The following is a 20,041-nucleotide window of genomic DNA, read 5'->3' as shown; positions in this document are numbered from 1 at the left end:
GGAAAGGGGGCCCTGTCTTCATGCTGTCTTAGGGGCGGAAGTAGGCTTTCTGGCCTGCTTGCCCTTGTTCCATGACTGGTTGCCTTTCCAACCCTGTCTGTAACGAGCAGTAGTTCCTTCCTGTTTTGGAGCGGAGGAAGTTGATGCTGCTCCTGCCTTGAAATTACGAAAGGCACGAAAATTAGACTGTTTGGCCTTTGATTTGGCCCTGTCCTGAGGAAGGGTGTGGCCCTTACCTCCAGTAATGTCAGCAATAATTTCCTTCAAGCCGGGCCCAAATAAGGTCTGCCCTTTGAAAGGAATGTTTAGTAGTTTAGACTTAGAAGTTACATCTGCTGACCAGGATTTAAGCCATAGCGCTCTGCGCGCCTGTATGGCGAATCCGGAATTCTTAGCCGTAAGTTTGGTTAAATGCACTACGGCATCCGAAACAAACGCATTAGCCAGCTTAAGGGTTCTAATCTTGCTCAAAGATTCATCCAATGGTGCTGTGCGAATCGCCTCTTCCAGAGACTCAAACCAGAATGCCGCTGCAGCAGTGACAGGCGCAATGCATGCAAGAGGCTGTAATATAAAACCTTGTTGAACAAACATTTTCTTAAGGTAACCCTCTAATTTTTTATCCATTGGATCTGAGAAAGCACAGCTATCCTCCACCGGGATAGTGGTACGCTTGGCTAAAGTAGAAACTGCTCCCTCCACCTTAGGGACCGTCTGCCATAAGTCTCGTGTGGTGGCGTCTATAGGGAACATTTTTCTAAATATCGGAGGAGGGGAAAAAGGCACACCGGGTCTATCCCACTCCTTGCTAATAATCTCTGTAAGCCTCTTTGGTATAGGAAAAACGTCAGTACACACCGGTACCGCATAGTATTTATCCAGCCTACATAATTTCTCTGGGATTGCCACCGTGTCACAATCATTCAGAGCCGCTAACACCTCCCCTAGCAACACGCGGAGGTTCTCAAGCTTAAATTTAAAATTTGAAATTTCTGAATCCGGTCTCCCCGAATCAGAACCGTCACCCACAGAATGAAGCTCTCCGTCCTCATGTTCTGCAAATTGTGACGCAGTATCAGACATGGCTCTCGTGTCATCGGCGCGCTCTGTCCTTAACCCAGAGCTTTCGCGCTTGCCTCTTAACTCGGGCATATTGTATAATACTTCTTTCATAACATTAGCCATATCATGTAAAGTGATTTGTAAGGGCCTTGATGTACTTGGCGCCTCAATCTTACGCACCTCCCGAGCGGGAGACGAAGGTACTGACACGTGAGGAGAGTTAGACGGCATAACTTCCCCCTCGTTGTCTGGTGATAATTTCTTTATCGGTACAGATTGACTTTTATTCAAAGTAATATCAATACAATTGGTACACATATTTCTATTGGGCTCCACATCGGCTTTTAAACATAATGAACAAGCAGATTCCTCTGTATCAGACATGTTTAAACAGACTAGCAGTGAAGCTAGCAAGCTTGGAAATTACTTTCAATAAGTTTACAAGCAATATAAAAAACGCTGCAGCGCTTTTTTTTTTCTTTTTTTTTTAAACACAGTTGAATAACAAAGAACTAATTCAGTTATAGTCAACAATTCTTTAAATGTATTAATTAGCAGAGGATTGCACCCATTAGCAAAAGGATGATTAACCCCTCAGTACCCAAAAACGGATATCAAATTAAGATTTAACGCTTTTATCACAGTCAAACACACTGTCACAGGTCTGCTGTGACTGATTACCTCCCTCAAAAACGACTTTTGAAGATCCCTGAGCTCTCTGGAGACATCCTGGATCAAAGAGGAAGAAGCAGGAAGACTGTGCTAGAATTCTAACTGCGCAACAAGGCGCTAAAAAAAGGTCCCTCCCACTCCTATTAGAACAGTGGGAGACCTGATATAACGGTTTCTATGCAGAAATATACGTTAGCCGTGTGGAAAAAAATCATGCCCAAAAAGATTTATCACCAAAGTACCTCACAAAACGATTAACATGCCAGTAAACGTTTGAAAAAACAACATTTCAGATGCTGTGTAAAGTTATTACTAAGCCTGCTACCAGTCGATTCTACTGCAGTTAAGGCTCACACATTATATCAGTATTAACAGTATTTTTTCAGTCAAATTCTAGTCCCTAGAAAATAACTCTACTGTGCATACATTTATCAGCCTGATACCAGTTACTACTACTGCATTTAAGGCTGTACTTACATCATACGGGTAACAGCAGTGTTTTCTTAGTCAATTCCATTCCCAGAAAATATTGTACTGCACATACCTCATTTGCGGGAGACCCCGCATGCTATTCCCATTTTCTGAAGTTACCCCACTCCTCAGAATGTCGAGAACAGCCAGTGGATCTTAGTTACGCCTGCTAAGATCATAGAAAACGCAGGCAGTTTCTTCTTCCAAATACTGCCTGAGATAGAAAAAACAGCACACTCCGGTGCCATTTAAAATAACAAACTTTTGATTGAAGAATAATTAAGTAAAAACTCCAACTCCTCTCGCGACCTCCTTCTTTGTTGAGGGTTGCAAGAGAATGACTGGATATGACATGTGAGGGGAGGAGCTATATAGCAGCTCTGCTTGGGTGATCCTCTTGCAACTTCCTGTTGGGAAGGAGAATATATCCCATAAGTAATGGATGACCCGTGGACTGAACACACTTAACAAGAGAAATAGATATAAAAATTGGAGAAAAAGTACTTCCAAAAATGTTTAAAGGGACAGTATACACTCATTTTCATATAACTGCATGTAATAGACACTACTATAAAGAACAAGATGCCCAGATACTGATATAAAAATCCAGTATAGAACTGTTTAAAAACTTACTTAGAAGCTTTCAGTTTAGCTTTGTTGAAAAGGCAGTTGGAAAGCCCACTGCAAGTGGTAAATAAGACTCCCCCCCCTCCCCCTTCTTCTGCATATGAAAAGACCCTTTACACAAACAGGAGCAAGCTGGAGAAGGTAGCTGACGGTATTCACATAAAACTTTGGGGCTTGGTTAGGAGTCTGAAAATCAGAGCAATGTTATTTAAAAATAAGCAAAACAATACATTTTTTTTAAAAATAAAACTTTATGGGCATAATAAATAGATCATCTACAAAAGATATATGCAAAGAAAAAATGAGTGTATAATGTCCCTTTAACTGGAATCCCATTTAAAGGAACTAAACTGCCTAATTAGTTTTTTGTATATTATCAAATACTGGGGATATAACATTTGTACTCTACAGGGCCTTAGATAAGGAATGATAAGATAAGATAAGAAAAGAAGAGAAACTGAGGAACAAAGGGAATATAAGAAATATAGAAAATATATGCTTTTAGGTGTAACTTGATATATCTTAAACATGTGGCTTTTATCATAAAGTATAATTAAGGGTACTCTTCAATCTTATATACACATCAGTGCTATCAGTTAATATAGAGCAAAGATACATGGGGCTGGGATACATAAGAGTGACAATAATTGGTTAATAAAGGTGACAATAATTAGTTTGTTGAAGGGACCCGGGGGATAGGCGGATGACAAGATCAATTCCAATGGTTGATAAAGTCATATTCAGAGTTCAGACCAAAGGGTACCTTGGTCTGAAGTCTGAATATACAGTACATCTCCTGCCTGGATAAAATCTGGAACTTGTCTCCACCCCTCCCCCGGGCCTGGACTTTCTCAATTATCATCCAGCTAAAGCTTGCGCAATCTTTATTATGTGTATTAACAAAATGATTTACTATGGGGGTGCTGCTTTTACCAACTCTGATGGTTGATAAATGTTCACGTATCCGTGAATGTACCTCCCTTGTCGTTAAACCTATATATTGAAGGTTACAAACTGTGCACCATACAAGATAGATGCAATAGGTAGATCTTCAGTTCACACAGGCTGCCACTTCAAATCTTTCCCCTGTTGTACAGGACTGGAAAGATGAGCATATATGGACATGTTCACACGCCTTACATTGGGTATTCCCACATCTGTATGTGCCCCTATGTCTAAGCCAAGATGATTGTATAGCTGGAGCAGGTTTTTTAAGTTGTGAGGGAGACAAAATGCTACCCATCGATTTATTTCTTCGATACGAAAATCTGCAGCCCTTACTGACTGCATCAGCTAAACCATCATCAGCTGCCAACAATTTAAAGTGTCCCCGAATTATATTACAGATGGTGTGGTATTGTTCTGAATAGTCCGTAACAAATGTCAATTTGCGCTCAGATTGACTATTGGGTTTTATACGATCTCTCAAAAGGGATTCTCTTTTTATTTTTTCTACTTCATTCCTGGCTTTTTTGAGAACTCTAACACTATATCCCCTTTCTTTCAATCTATCCTGCAATGCATCGGCATGAAATTTATAGTCTTTTGCTCGGGTACAGTTCCTTTTGAGACGTATGAACTGTCCCTTGGCCACAGAATATGGTACTTGTTTGGGATGGCAACTCTGGGCATGCAGTATACTGTTTCCTGAAATAGGTTTTCTGTACACTTCAGATGTAATTTCACCTGATTGCCACCCCCTGAGCTCTACATCTAAATAATGGATTCTTTGTTTGTCTGTTTCATATGTAAAACGCAAATTGAATTCGTTCTGTCCCAAATATTGCATAAATTCATCTACCGAGTATCTTTCACTGTCCCAAACAAACAGCAAATCGTCTATGAAACGATTGTACATCCTAATTGCAGGTCGGAAGGTGTTACTATCTGCATAAATGTGGGACCGCTCCCACCAACCCATGAATAGGTTGGCATAAGTGGGGGCGAATTTAGCGCCCATAGCGGTCCCACATTTCTGCAGATAGTAATCACCCTCAAATTGGAAATAATTGTGTGAGAGGAGAAACTCTGTGACCTCCAACACAAAGGCTCTGAACGGTTCATCATAGGACGTCTCATTGATTAAAAAATATTCAATAGCCTTTAGTCCTAGATGGTGGGGGTTTGAGGAATACAATGCTGTGACATCCACAGTGAGCCATACGGAATTTTGCGTCCATGTGATTTGATCAATCAGATTCAAAACATGTTTCGTGTCTTTAATGTAGCTAGGAAGGGCTAGGACCAAGGGTTGTAATAGATCATCTAGCCACTCTGAAAGGTGCTCTAACATGGACCCTATTCCGCTGACTATCGGTCTACCTTGCACATTCTCAGTTGTTTTATGCACCTTTGGTAGGTGGTGGAAAATTGGAATAATAGGGTGATTGACATACAAATATTGACAAGTGTCATTGTCAATAAAACCCTCTTCCACTGACCCATCCAAAAGGTGCATAAGCTGTCTCTGAAATACATTTGTTGGATCTCCCTTAAGTTTGGTGTAACTATTGGTATCTCCCAATTGCCTTAAGGCTTCAGTTATATAGTGTGACCTGTTCATAACAACCACAGAGCCCCCCTTATCTGCCTGCTTTATGACAATATTCATATTGTCACTTAATGATTTCATAGCTTGTTGTTCATGTACACTTAGATTCTTTTTCACTGATTTCTTCTCATGATTGAGTTCTCTTAAGTCAGCCTCAACTCTTCTGTAAAAGGTCTCTATGGTATTCCCCCTGCTCTGAATGGGGTAGAAAGTGGAGGGATTCTTATATTTCTTGTGCAATGTGGTTTGAGTATTCACAATATCAGTTCCTATCTCCTGTTCCAAACCCCTCAGAGCAATGAGGTCACATACATCCTGGAATTGAAACCCTTGATATATATTAGGATTAGTTTGCCCCTGGGGTTGTTCTGAGGGGATTTCTGAATCATTAGTTCTGAAGTGTTTACAGAGTGTTAGATTGCGCACGAATTTGTTAAGATCTAACATCGTATTAAACAAATTGAAGTTTACAGTGGGTACAAAACCCAAGCCCAAACCTAACACTCTGTACTCTTCTTTTGTCAAAACATGATCAGATAGATTTATGACGGTTTGTATTTTGATGGCATCCTGGTTTGCCTTACTGGATACCTCCCTTGTTCAGGTTGCATAATGACCGTCCCACCTCCCCTGGAGCGCTGGCCCATGTGAAAAACCTGTTCCATCTGTGAGAACTCCTCATCTCTGTTTGTTATCTCATTCATAGGTTGTTGTTCTAAAGAAGGAACAGGATTTGCAGATGGTTGATATCTTCTCTGTTGCTGTGTGTTTTGTTGTTGAAACCTAAGTCTACCAGAGTGTTGAGCTGCATGTACCCTATTAGGGCCCTGTCTCATATCCATTCTCGTGTGCATGTTCCCCCTGTCAGAAAACCTGTTGTAGTTAGTATTTCTGTTAACCGTGTCCTGAAGGGTTTCTTCCTCAGCTGAATATGTATTATCATCCCCAGAATCAGCCTCACTGTCTGAGAAAGTCACAGTTTTATTGCCCCTACTTCTCTGTCTCCTACCTCTTCCTCTCTTATACCCCCTGTTCTGGCTCCTCCTGTATTGAAATCTTTGACCTCTATTCCAAATGTAAACTTTATTATTATCGTTGTCTGATTTATCCCTCAAAAATGTGTTATGTTTAATACTGACAATCTCCTCCTTAACTTCTCTGATTGTCTTTTGTAATACTGCATCAAATTTGGGAAAATCAATACTGGCACAAAAATTATTTAAAAGAGTTTGTACATCACAAATGTCAACCCTGATAGCATTCAACATTTCTGTTTTATAACTTATCAGTAACTTCATTAGTCGCCAAGAACAGTCAGTTAAGATGAGGTTCCACATATCAATAAACTCCTGGTCATCAGTTTCAAAAGTTGGAAATTTACTGATTCGCAGGCCCCTGGGTATCATATTTAGGGCTAAGTACTTTTCTAAAGTCCAAATATCCAATTTAATTTTCTTTTCCTTAATCAAAAGGCACTCCATCTCATCAAAAAGCATAGGGAGATCAAAACTCTTACGATCATGTGAGAATATATGCTCTACTTCAACATTGTCAATGTCCCTCTCATTTACTTCTTTTAATGAGTAGTAGGTGATCACTGCTGATCCCTCTTGATTCATCTCTTGCTGCATAGTGTTGCAATATAAACCTGGTGTTTTTGCCCAAACACCAAAAATACTAATAGCAAAAAAAGGAAAATGGTTCAAAGCAACAAAACCAAATAACTGCTTTCAAGTGATGTAAAGACAAGCTTCAGACTGTAAATTTCTTATTATTTCTTTGGGCGATTATGTTGCAGTAATAATAGTATAATTGTAATTATATGCCCCCCTCTCTCTCTCTTCACATCAAACCAGCGCTGCCATTCTTAACTTCTGCTTTTATGTACTGCGCTGTTTAAACAGACCCTGTATAACTTGTTCCCAAGTATCAATGTATAACCAATAGCCTTTGTATAGATAGTGCAAACATAGCAAAGTTCAGGCAGATTATTTTTAAAGTCCCGGTCAGCAGACAAATATGTGTTAATTATATATAGCTTGTGTACCTCCGCTCCCTTTCATGCCCCGGTACCTCTGACTTTAGACCTCCTCGGTCCTGTTGTACGCTGTTCCGGACCCTCGTCCGTCCACACCATGCGGATTCAGCGTCTTCCAACTCTTCCGTGTTACCCCACGTGTGATATGATGTCACTTCCTGGATTCCGTTGTCAGCTTGCGGTACGCCTTGGACATTTGGAGCCTAATGGAGCTTAAGCCGATCAGCAGGCCAACACAAAGCTTTCTGCCATGGGACTCCTGCTGTCTCCTGTTTGTCTGTTTAGACCAATAAAGCCGTATGCAGGTACTGCCAAAATCTTTTCGAATGCTTCTTGCTGTATCCTCAGGGAACAGGTAAAAAGGTGATCATCCAGAGAGAGGGTTAAATGGTTAAAGGCAAGTCTGGACTGCAGTGCAGCTTCTGTGAAAGAACAGCAACTGACTTGGGCAAAAAAATATAGCTCAAAAATAAACAAATAGTCAGTTGCTGTGATAAAAATAAAAGTCTCTTTATTTAAATATAATTAAAACATGGAGGGTACATGCCCTACTGGAGAAAAAAATAGACTAACATGTTTCGGCTTGCGCCGTACTCATAGTCCTAAAACACCATACACACACTATGGTTTAAAAACCCCACACTGGGATTTGATTGGTGGAAATTTTAAACATCAATTAGGGCTTTAAAGGTACATTACATAATATACTTTTTTCCTTCATTAAACAAAGTGATAGAATATATACTTTAATCCTTACAATGTGAAATATGCACTTCAACAATATCTTAAATTCTATGTCTTCAAACATTATTTTCCAACCTTGTTAATACATAGCATAGTTTCTACCCTCATAAATGATTTGAGATGGCCCATACTGATGGGTAAATGGATATAAACATAGGTACAAAAATAGATATAAAAATTGGAGAAAAAGTACTTCCAAAAATGTTTAACTGGAATCCCATTTAAAGGAACTAAACTGCCTAATTAGTTTTTTGTATATTATCAAATACTGGGGATATAACATTTGTACTCTACAGGGCCTTAGATAAGGAATGATAAGATAAGAAAAGAAGAGAAACTGAGGAACAAAGGGAATATAAGAAATATAGAAAATATATGCTTTTAGGTGTAACTTGATATATCTTAAACATGTGGCTTTTATCATCAAGTATAATTAAGGGTACTCTTCAATCTTATATACACATCAGTGCTATCAGTTAATATAGGATATTAAACCATAAAGCTAAAGAAACTGATACGGCCCTCTGACTTTTAACATAAGTATTAAAGGATTGTCTAAAAAACCTTTGTAACTTAAAAGTAGAGTTCTAATGCTCTTACAATATCTTAACTAAGTAAGGGACCATCAAATGAATTATTTGAATTAGGACAAGGAGATGGGCTATAATCTCCTGATTGATGATAGTTAAAAAAAAAAAAAAAAATCAGAAAGTCTTCCAGCAGAAGATATTGCTAAAAACAACAAAATTGTCCAAGACAGAATTGTCCAAAGCCCGTAGGCTCAAAAACAGAAATCTAAAAAGCTTGTAAAGAAAAACAAATTAATGTTACAAAGAGGAGAACTTGGTTTACACACTGAATATATCCTTACTAAGCCTGAACAAGGTGCTTCTTTGTGCCTTATCTGCTTTTTAACTTTGGATCAATAAAACATTGGATTTATTACACACACTTCTCTACGTCTCTTGTGGTATCAGAATTCATTACTGTGCATAGTGGCTGCAAAAAAAAACTACTTCCGGTAGAGAGCCCAACCAGTGTTGTGTAGGTAACAGCAGAGGAACTATGTGTGGAGTATATCAAAGACCCAACAGAAAGAGGCTAAGGGGCCGGTTTCTGTGATAAGTGGCAGGCTTGTAACTAACTCCTTCACTGGGAGTGATTATGTCACTTCCCAATAATCTCCCCCTCTGTTTCTTAGTAGCAACTCTCTGAAGGAAAATGGGCCATAAATCAGTCTGAGAACCTTTCTCTTGTGATGCAAAGAAAAGAGCTTTGGGAATCATTGCCTCCTCCAAGTGGCCAGGAGTTGAATCCCAGGAGTACTGGCTCCTGGACTCTTACCATTTTATGAAAGAAAGTACTTTTACACCCACCATAGTGTGCAAGATCTGCAAAATATGGTTCTGAATTAACATCAGAAGCTGACAAATTTATATGTAGATTCACAAGTCAAAAATATTTTATTTAGTAAACTTACCCAAGATCTGTAAGAGGTGGTTTATCCCTTCCCCTCTTGTAACACAGGTATATCTGTGGTCCCATAATGCTTCCATTGTTGAGGTCAGCTGAGAGTCCAGTTGGGGTAGTGTCAATACACGCATATCCATGAGGTACTTCCTCACCCAGCGATTTTATTATAACAGTCACATCTGTGATGGGTTCCTTAGGCTTAGCGATTTTATGGCAGGCATCATTAAAGTGAATTTCTTCCTCTAGTGGCTTTGAGGAATCAATAAGTCCTGCAACAACAAAATAATCCGCTACACGGGGTCCTTTGTCTTCCATCATGTTCTGTGTATAGGAGAGTCCACTGCAAACACAAAGAAGATAAAATCAGTAATCTGTCTGCTTAACATGTACCCTGTAGGGATAGAAAGGTTAAAAAAAATGTGCATGTGTGCATTTCATGTTTAAATAGAATCATTTTTGCAATATACTTCCATTAGAAAAAATGAAGTAATCATAGGCAAAATACACACCACAGCTAGCTAGCTCTCTGAGCTGGCATGGCGTTTTAATACTGTTGTTGTGCATATTCCGCTAAAAAGGGGGGGGACAAAACAAAAACAGTAACAATTTTTTTACTAGAAGCATTTTTGTAGCCACCAATAAGCAAGCACTTTCCAGGGTGCTGAACCTAAAATGGGCTGGCTCCTAAGCTTTAAACTCTTGCTTTTGAAATAAAGATAGCAAGAGAACAAAGAAACATAGGAAAAAGTAGGAGTAAATTAGAAAGTTGCCTTAAAACATAAATTATGCTTACCAGATAATTTCCCTTCCATCTGTATGAGAAGAGTCCACGTCTTCATTCCTTACTTGTGGGAATACAGTACCTGGCCACCAGGAGGAGGCAAAGAAACCCCAGCCAAAAGCTTAAATACCTCCCCCACTCCCCTCATCCCCCAGTCATTCTGCCGAGGGAACAAGGAACAGTAGGAGAAAAATCAGGGTATAAAAGGTGCCAGAAGAACAAAATGTAGGTCTGCCCAACAGAGAAAACGGGCGGGGGCTGTGTACTCTCCTCATCCAGGTGGAAAGGAAATTATCTGGTAAGCATAATTTATGTTTTCCATCTAAATATGAGGAGAGTCCACGGCTTCATTCCTTACTTGTGGGAAACATATACCCAAGCTCTAGAGGACACTGAATGAAAACGGGAGGGTAAAAAGGAGATGCGGACCCTATTCTGAGGGCACCACAGACTGCAAAACCTTTCTCCCAAAAGCTGATTCAGCCGAAGCAAAAACGTCAAATTTGTAAAACTTTGAAAAAGTATGTAAAAAGGACCAGGTAGCAAATCTGCTCCATAGAGGCTTCATTCTTGAAGGCCCAAGAAGAAGCCACAGCTCTAGTTGAATGAGCCGTAATCCTCTGAGGAGGGTTATGTCCCGCTGTCTCATATGCTAAACGGATAATGCTCCTCAACTAAAAAGATAGGGAAGTGGAAGAAGCCTTCTGCCCTCTTCGCTTTCCAGAATAGACAACAAAAAATGCAGAAGTCTGTCTAAAATCCTTCGTAGCCTGAAGATAAAATTATAAAGCCCGAAACAAATCCTAATTATGAAGTAATCATTCCTTCGAAGAAGAAGGATTGGGACACAAGGAAGGAACCACGATCTCCTGATTGATGTTGCGATCAGACAAAACCTTAGGGAGAAAACCCATCCCAGTACGAACAGCCTTATCAGCGTGAAAAACTAGGTAAGGAGGCTCACATTGCAAGGCGCCATCTCAGAGACTCTGCGTACCGAAGCAATAGCCAGTAGAAAAAGAACCTTCCAAGACAGTAATTTAACGTCAACCGAATGCATGGGCTCAAACGGAGCCCTCTGCAAAACCTTAAGAACCAAATTTAAACTCCAAGGAGAAGCGTAAAGTCTAAACACGGGCCTGATTCTAGACAAAGCCTGAACAAAAGACTGTATATCAGGAAGCTCAGCGAGCCTCTTGTGTAATAACACAGATGGAGCCGAAATCTGTCCCTTTAAAGGAACTAGCGGCAAGACCCTTCTCCAAACCGTCCTGGAGAAAGGAAAAAATCCTGGATACCTTGACCTTATGTCAGGGGAATCCACTTTCTTCACACCAGAATAAGTAGATCCTCCACACCTTAGAATAGACGCGACAGGTGACCGGCTTTCTAGCTTGAATGAGAGTATCAATCACTCTCTCAGAAAAACCTCTCTTGGCTAGGACTAAGCGTTCAACCTCCATGCAGTCAACCTCAGAGACTCTAACAAAAGGACCCTGTTCCAGCAGATCTCTGCGACAAGGTAACCTACCAGGTCCGCAAACCACATCCTTCGCGGCCACGATGGAGCAATTAGAATAGTCTAAGTTTGCTCCTGCTTGATGCGGGTCACTACCCGAGGTATAAGTGGCAAAGGTGGAAAAATGTAAACTAGGTTGAACCCCATGGCACTGCTAAGGCATCTATTAGCTCTGCCTGAGGATTCCTGGACCGCGACCCGTATCTGGGTAGCTTGGTATTGAGTCTGAACGCCATGAGATCTATCTCCGGCGTCCCCCATCTGTTGCAAATCTCCGCTAACACCTTGGGAAGGAGAGACTATTCCCCCGGATGAAACGATTGTCTGCTGAGAAAGTTTGCTTCCCAGTTGTCCTCACCCAGAATGTGGATCACTGACAGCAAGCAGTTGTGGGCCTCCGCCAATTCCAGAATCTGAAATACTTCCCTCATGGCTAGGGAGCTTCTTGTTCCCCCCTGATGGTTGATGTAAGCCACCGAGTTAAAGTTGTCCGATTGGAATCTGATAAACTGGGACAAACCCAGAAGAGGCCAAGCCCTCTGTCAGGGTTTCCTGTCTCTTTAAGTTGTTTTGCAGTACTATTTCTTTAACGTGACATCATTGTGGAGATTGATTGGTCACACCTCCTTTAAAACACCTGTTCTCTCAACACACCTTGCTCAGTATTTTGGAAACCTAGCCCAAGTTAGGTGTAATACAAGCCAAGAGAATCTAAATGAAATATTTCAAGTCTGTTGATTATGTTTTGCTTTATTTCAGCATTAAGTTCTGAAGCACTTCTGCTCTCTGTACAACTCCGTGTACATTTCAACTGACCGCCACCTCAAAACTCATAACAGGATAATTCAACACTCACTACCATTGGGACGATCATCTGGGATTTACAAATTGGTAAGATCTGACTTTAACATCTTTTTATCTTACCAGTCGTCTCCGTGAGAACAACACCGTACCTGCCGATACGTCACTTCCTGTCCTCCGCGAACAGCGCTTGCTTCACTGTGCTGACAGGCAGAGGGACAGATCCGTTGCAGCGGTCAGACTTCTTTTGCAGCTAAAAGCAAAGAGTGATTGGGACTTAAGATCTGAAGTAAGAGGGGGTTGATCTGGCTTAACGTAGGTACAATTTCTGTGTTTAACCATTACCTATAATTAACAGTGCTTAAGTACAATTGCTAAGCTTTATTGGATTGAACTAAGTAAACTTGTTAATAGCTACCACTGTATCACTGAGCTCACTCTGAGGTTCTCTGAGTTGCTACATCCTATTAGAACTCACTAACATAAAAGATAGTGGGAATAGAGCACCATTTCTACTACTCCACCAAATCTGTGTACTGATACTCAGAACTTAAGAATATAATAATTTCACTGATCAACAGATTCCCCTCTTTCCATAGAGGAATCAATAACATCTGTGAAAACAATCTATCATTTGCAATCTGCAGTTGTGTTCCTCTAAATACAGTGTGTGTTACCATTACACCCTCAGAGCGTTGAAGATCGCTCGAAGTTACAGAATGTTGAATGGGAGAAGAGATTCCTCTCGAGTCCACCGGCCCTGTGGCTTCCTGGCAGCCCAAACAGCTCCCCATCCTGATAGACTTGCGTTCGTAGTCACAATCTCCCAGGATGGTCTCAAGAAGGATGTCCCCTGAGACAGGCGATCTGGACAGAGCCACCAAGAGAGCGATTCTCTCGATCGGTTGTCCAGAGAAATCTGTTGGGATAGATCTGAGTAATCGCTGTTCCATTGCCTCAGCATGCACAACTGCAGAGGTCTGAGATGGAACCTGGCAAATGGAATGATATCTATGCTGGACACCATGAGCGGAATCACCTCCATACACCGGGCCACAGATGGCCTTAAGGAGGTCTGGAGGGCAAGACAACAAAGTAATTTTGCAATGTCTCTGGTCTGTAAGCAATATCTTCATGGATACGGAATCTATTATCGTGCTTAGGAATTCCACCCTGGTACTGGAAACCAGAGAACTCTTTTCTAAATTTATCTTCTATCCATGAGATTAAAGAAGTAGAAGAGCTCTAAAATGGTCTTCTGCCAGCCGGCAGGACGGAGCCTGGACCAGAATGTCATCCAAATAAGGCGCTACTGCAATACCTCTGGATCTCGCCACCATGAGCAGAGCCCCCAGAACTTTCGTAAAGACTCTTGGAGCAGTAGCCAGACCAAAGGGAAGAGCTACAAACTGGTGCTTATCCAGAAAAGCGAATCTTAAGAACTTGAAGTGATCCTTGTGTATTGGTACATGAAGGTTAGCATCCTTCAAGTCTATCGTGGTCATAAACTGTCCCTCTTGATCTAAGGGCAGAATAGACCTTATCGTCTCCATCTTGAACGATGGCACCGACAGAAACTTGTTTAGGCACTTTAGGTCTAGAAGCGGGCGAAACGTACCCTCCTTCTTTGGGACCACAAAAAGGTTTGAGTAGTATCCCAGACCTCTCTCTGCTAGAGGTACTGGCACAATGACTCCTAGGGAGGAGAGATCCCTCACACACCCTAGAAAGGCATCTCATTTTTCTGGTCTTGAAGACAGGTTTGATAAGAGGAATCTGCCCCTGGGTGGATGAGATTTAAAACCTATCCTGTAACCCTGGGCAATGACCTCCAAAACCCAAGGGTCTTGCACGTCTCTCCCAGCCAAGGCTCCACAAAGAGAGATAGTCTACCCCCAACACGATCCAATGACGGATCGGGGGCCGCCCCTTCATGCTGATTTGGTCTCAGCGGGCTTCTTGTTCTGCTTGGATTTGTTTAAAGATTGAGAGGTTTTCCAAGTTCCCTTGGACTGATTTTGTGGAGGGCTGCTGGCATTGGGACTTATACGAACGAAAGGGACGAAAATTAGGACCCTATCCTTTAGTTTTATTCTTCTTATCCTGCAGTAAAAAGGCACCCTTGCCCCCAGTAACCGTGGATATGATAGAGTCCAGTCCTGACCCAAAAAGAACCTTCCCCTTAAATGGAAAGGAAAGCAATCTAGATTTTGAAGTCATGTCAGCAGACCAAGACTTCCACCATAGAGCCCTACGGGCTAGAACAGAAAAGCCTGATGTCTTGGCATTCAAGCGAATAATCTGCATATATGCATCACAAATAAACAAATTTGCTACCCTCAAGGCCTTAATTCTTTCCTGGATTTCATCGAGGGGAGTTTCCACCTCGATCATCTCCAACAGAGAGTCACACCAATAGGTAGCGGCTCCAGCCACCGCAGCAACCGCAGCAACCGCCGCTGCTGGCTGAAATAAAAATCCTGTGTGCTGAAACATTTTTCTTAACAGAGTTTCTAGCTTCTTATGCATTGGCTCCTGAAACGACGAACTATCCTCAAGTGAGATAGTGGTGCGCTTAGCAAGAGTGGAGATAGCTCCATCCACCTTAGGGACAGAGCCCCACAACTCTAATTGGGAGTCAGGAACCGGGAACAATTTCTTAAAAGAAGAAGGGGAAAAAGAGGATCCAAGTCTTTCCCATTCATTCTTAATAATATTTGCCATCTTTACAGGTACCGGGAAAGTTTGTGGCACCACCCTGTCCTCATAAACCTTATCATGCTCAGGAATAGAAGGTTCCTCTGGTAATTTAGTTTCCAGAATCTCTAACGTAGCCAACACAAGCGTAAGTGCTCTATCCTAAATCTAAAGTCTGGTTCCGCCGCTGCCGGAGGCTTAGAGGCAGCCGATTGCGACCAAGAAAGAGCAGCCTCTGAAGTATCAGAGGTGTCTTCATAATCTAGTATCAGATAAATCCAACAAATTGGTGGATGACCCCTGGGAAGGATAGCAGTATTTAACCTTTCGCTTGCACTTAGCAGGGCGAGGTAAAGCACTAAAGGCAGCAGACACTGCCATTTGCAACTGTTCAGAAAAATCTGGCAGTGAGAGGGCCCCTCCCGAAGGAGGATTAGTAGTGCAATGGGAAGCTGCATGTGTAAAAGGAGATGATTGCAGGGAACGTACTTAACGGGACAGAGACCCCTCAGAGGTGGACTGCTCAGTGGTACTAAAAATCTTGGTCCTTTTAGATATAAGTACTTTATCAAGGCATGTGGAACATAATTGAGCAGGTGGATATACCATAGCCTCCTCACAATAAAAACAGGTATTAGATTTTGGTAAAGAGGGAGTACCCTCTAACGCATCAGACTCCTCCATAGCTTGCGCTTTTACAATGGACTACAGAAAAAATAAATGGCACCTTCATACCCCCAATGGCCGGGGCACTCACCACCTCCAATGACCCAGGCCCCACAGAGAAAACTCTTTGTCTACTGTAAACCACACAGTCAGGAAAGAGGAAGTTAATGAGGCAACACCCGGTCACATGGAGTGCCATGCAGGACCGCCCCTGCTGCAAGAAGAAAAGCATGCCAAACTAACAGGCTGCGCAGTTATCCAAAACGAAAGTAAAACCTGAATGTTCCCACATCTGCCAGAGCCTCATCTCACACGTCGAATAAAACATAATAAAGCAAATCATGTATAAATCCACCCTGTTTCAATAATCCCCTTCCGAAGATATTAACCCTTGATTCCATACAGATAAACGAGTCACACTGTGACCCTGTCTTCTTACGTTATCATATGAGATAAAATAAAACTATCTTAATGGAATTATCGCTTTGGAATAGACACACGGCCTCTCAAGTTTGACAGTCTTTTAGCATCGCACCTGACATGGACTTGAGTGATAGAAGCAGGCAGTGAAACTCGTCAACACTGATTGCTTAGGAGTTATTAATACAAGTCTGGATGGTTTTGCAGAAAGACTCTCCCTGCATCTCCAGACCCTAACATTCTTCAATGCTCTCACTGAGAGGCTGACAAGACTACTTAAAACTCCAGTCCCATAGCGAAGAGTACTAGCCTCCATAAGAGACTACTCGGAATCTTCCGACACTTCTCTGCCATCCTCCTGTGATGAAAGGCAAAGAATGACAGGGGATGAGGGGAGTGGGTGAGGTATTTAAGCCTTTGGCTGGGGTGTTTTTGCCTCCACCTGGTGGCCAGGTTCTGTATTCCCACAAGTAAGGAATCAAGTCGTGGACTCTCCTTATATTAAGATGGAAATTTCACGCTCTATCTAAACAATTAAAGAAAAAAATTTGGTTTAGGATCAAATTTAAAAAAAATTAGGATCAAACCTTAAAAAAGCATCATGTCTCCTTTTTTGTTACATTTTATCTTTTTGAGGCATACATTTCAACTTCTTTCAGGTTGCCAGTGTTGCTCAGTTTAGACCTTTCCCTATCTAATATCATCCATGGCATGTGATACATCAACTATCCTTCCCCTCTTCACCCCTTACAACTACAGGCCCCATATCAAGTACTTGAAAGACAGCATACTACGCACAGGAGAAGCCAAACTAATTTAAAGCAGCTAGGCGGATTTATGAGACTTCAAGGCCAGGGGTCTAATTTGAAGTCATGCACGTGGTTGACTGACAGGCTGCAGCCATGGTTCCACTTCCAGTGTTCTTTATTTTCACTACAATTATTATTGTTTTTGTTTTCATAATTAGCAAACCTAAGTTTTAAAAAAAGAAACTAACACTCCCAATCATTCTACTATGTTACTTTGGAAAAAGAGGTTGCCAGCCTCATATCAAAGCAATTATTAGTTACTGTGTCACTGGGTCAGGCAAACTGATGTACACTCAATTACATACTATGCACTCCAGCCTCTCTAGTGGAGTGGAACAATCACAATTTTCAGAGCTTTTTTACAGAAAAACAGGTCAAATAGACAATGAACATATACAGCAATTTACATCAATTATCAAATTTGCTTCCTTCTCTTAGTATCCTTCATTAAGGGTGATGCACTACTGGGAGCTAGCTGAACACATCAGGTGAACGAATGACAAGAAGAATATACATGTAGCTACCAATCACCAGCTAGCTCATAGAAGTGCATTGCTGTTCCCGAGCCTACCTAGGTATGCTTTTCAACAAAGGATACTAAGAGAACAAAGAAAATTAGATAATAATAGTACACTAGAAATTCGTTAAAATTACAAGCTGTGTCTGAATCATAAACTCTGAATCATTTACTTCCATGTCCCTATAAATTTCTGGAATACCCTACATCAGGGCTCAACAAATATAAGAGCCTGTGAGCCACTGGCTCCTAGAATTGTACCCCTGGCTCCTAAAATTTGGGGTTATTCTCCTTATACCTATATACAAATACAACTGTCTGGCTCCTAAATTTTAAACAGATTTGTCGACCTCTGCCCTACATATACCTCTCTCTATAGAAACAATCTCCTCAGCGATCCTCCTAGCTATTAAAAAACATAATTTATGTAAGAATTTACCTGATAAATTAATTTCTTTCATATTGGCAAGAGTCTATGAGCTAGTGACGTATGGGATATACAATCCTACCAGCAAAGTTTCCCAAACCTCAAAATGCCTATAAATACACCCCTCACCACACCCACAATTCAGTTTAACGAATAGCCAAGTAGTGGGGTGATAAAGAAAGGAGTAGAAAGCATCAACAAAGGAATTTGGAAATAATTGTGCTTTATACAAAAAATCATAACCACCAAAAAAATGGTGGGCCTCATGGACTCTTGCCAATATGAAAGAAATGAATTTATCAGGTAAATTCTTATATAAATTATGTTTTCTTTCATCTAATTGGCAAGAGTCAATGAGCTAGTGACATATGGGATATCAATACCCAAGATGTGGAACTCCACGCAAGAGTCACTAGAGAGGGAGGGATAAAAATAAAGACAACCATTTTTCGCTGAAAAAATAATCCACAACCCAAATTATAAATTTATTCTTTTAATAACAAGAAAAACTTAAAGGGACACTAAACCTTCTAATAAACTTTATTTCAAATGAAAAAAAAAATATGTAATAATCATATTTACAATATGCTTCAATTAGAAAATATTAATCGTTTTCTGTATATTCTTATTCATAAATTAATAGTTTTCCAAACCTACACTTACAAGTTCTGATGTCCGTAACCAATAGTCCCTGATAACCTGCGTTATCAATATGGCCGTAAACCGCCGTACTGCGCATGCGCGATATCTTTTACGCGTCATCAACAACGTCACCATCCTGTTGAGCTGCAGACCGCGGTAATCGAGCACTCAGATGTTATATCGGTCTCGAGCAGGTAAGTTGTGAACGCCTTGCTGCGATAATACCCCTAGTAATAACGAGCATATATTCAATTTATAACGAATTCAATACATATGTTAAAAAAATATATTAGCAATTTATACATTATTTACACCATATTCTGAATACAAATTCATATCTAGATGAGTAATACATAGCTACGCTACTACAAAATAGTTCCCCTGGAAGTAACGAGCATTTAAACTTATTATTTTTACATGTTTATAATATTTCATGAATGAAAGTCCTATTAAAAATAATTATATGATTCAGTGTATGTTGAAATTTAGGGCAATTACGTATACAAATGTCAATACCAATGACAGTAAGAAAGTGACACATCCATAAATTATGCCTATAGATAAGAAATTCAAAGTCCTTTATCAAGCTTGGATCGTAAAAAAGACATAAGGTATGTGATAGAATACCGATGTAATCGATATAATGTTTTTTAATGCGCATGCGTTATGCCATTAGATGCCTTGTAATGGCGTTTGCATCAAATAGGCAATATGCGCATGCGATAAACGCCGGAATAATTTGCGCATGCGCGCGATGACGAATCCTTGTGATAATTATATGCACGCTAGAGCATAGCGATTGGACTAACGGTATTCTAATTTAGACACTGAAAAAGGGGGTTTGGCTTGGGTGACGCGATTTCAAGGATTTTATATGTACTTTTCTACCGCAAGAAATGCTTGTTTAGAATTCAAATCAAGTAAGTTTTAATCCTTAAGTTATTTTTAATCGATTATAAGTAGTTAAGTGGAGTAAAAAAAGCAAAATTTTGGAATCCTTTAAAACATCAGCCGAAGAATCAAACTGAAACAGCTGCCTGAAGAACTTTTCTACCAAAAACTGCTTCTGAAGAAGCAAATACATCAGAACGGTAGAATTTAGTAAATGTGTGCAAAGAGGACCA

General features: G+C 40.7%; 1 protein-coding gene across 2 annotated transcripts in view; it reads right to left on the bottom strand.

Annotated features, from left to right (window-relative positions):
• The window catches only part of DENND4A (DENN domain containing 4A), an 858,339-nt gene that overhangs the window by 672,157 nt on the left and 166,141 nt on the right, over window positions 1–20,041 (bottom strand). For both annotated transcript variants that reach the window (XM_053718534.1, XM_053718535.1), the window contains exon 2: window positions 9,646–9,978. In XM_053718534.1, coding sequence (XP_053574509.1) covers window positions 9,646–9,978 — 333 coding nt within the window. The remainder of the gene's footprint in view (window positions 1–9,645; window positions 9,979–20,041) is intronic.

Source organism: Bombina bombina, chromosome 6 (assembly GCF_027579735.1).
Source record: "Bombina bombina isolate aBomBom1 chromosome 6, aBomBom1.pri, whole genome shotgun sequence".
NCBI classification, from domain to species: Eukaryota; Metazoa; Chordata; class Amphibia; order Anura; family Bombinatoridae; genus Bombina; species Bombina bombina.
The sequence above is the reverse complement of the archived record's forward strand: the minus strand, read 5'-3'. Positions and strand labels throughout refer to the sequence as shown.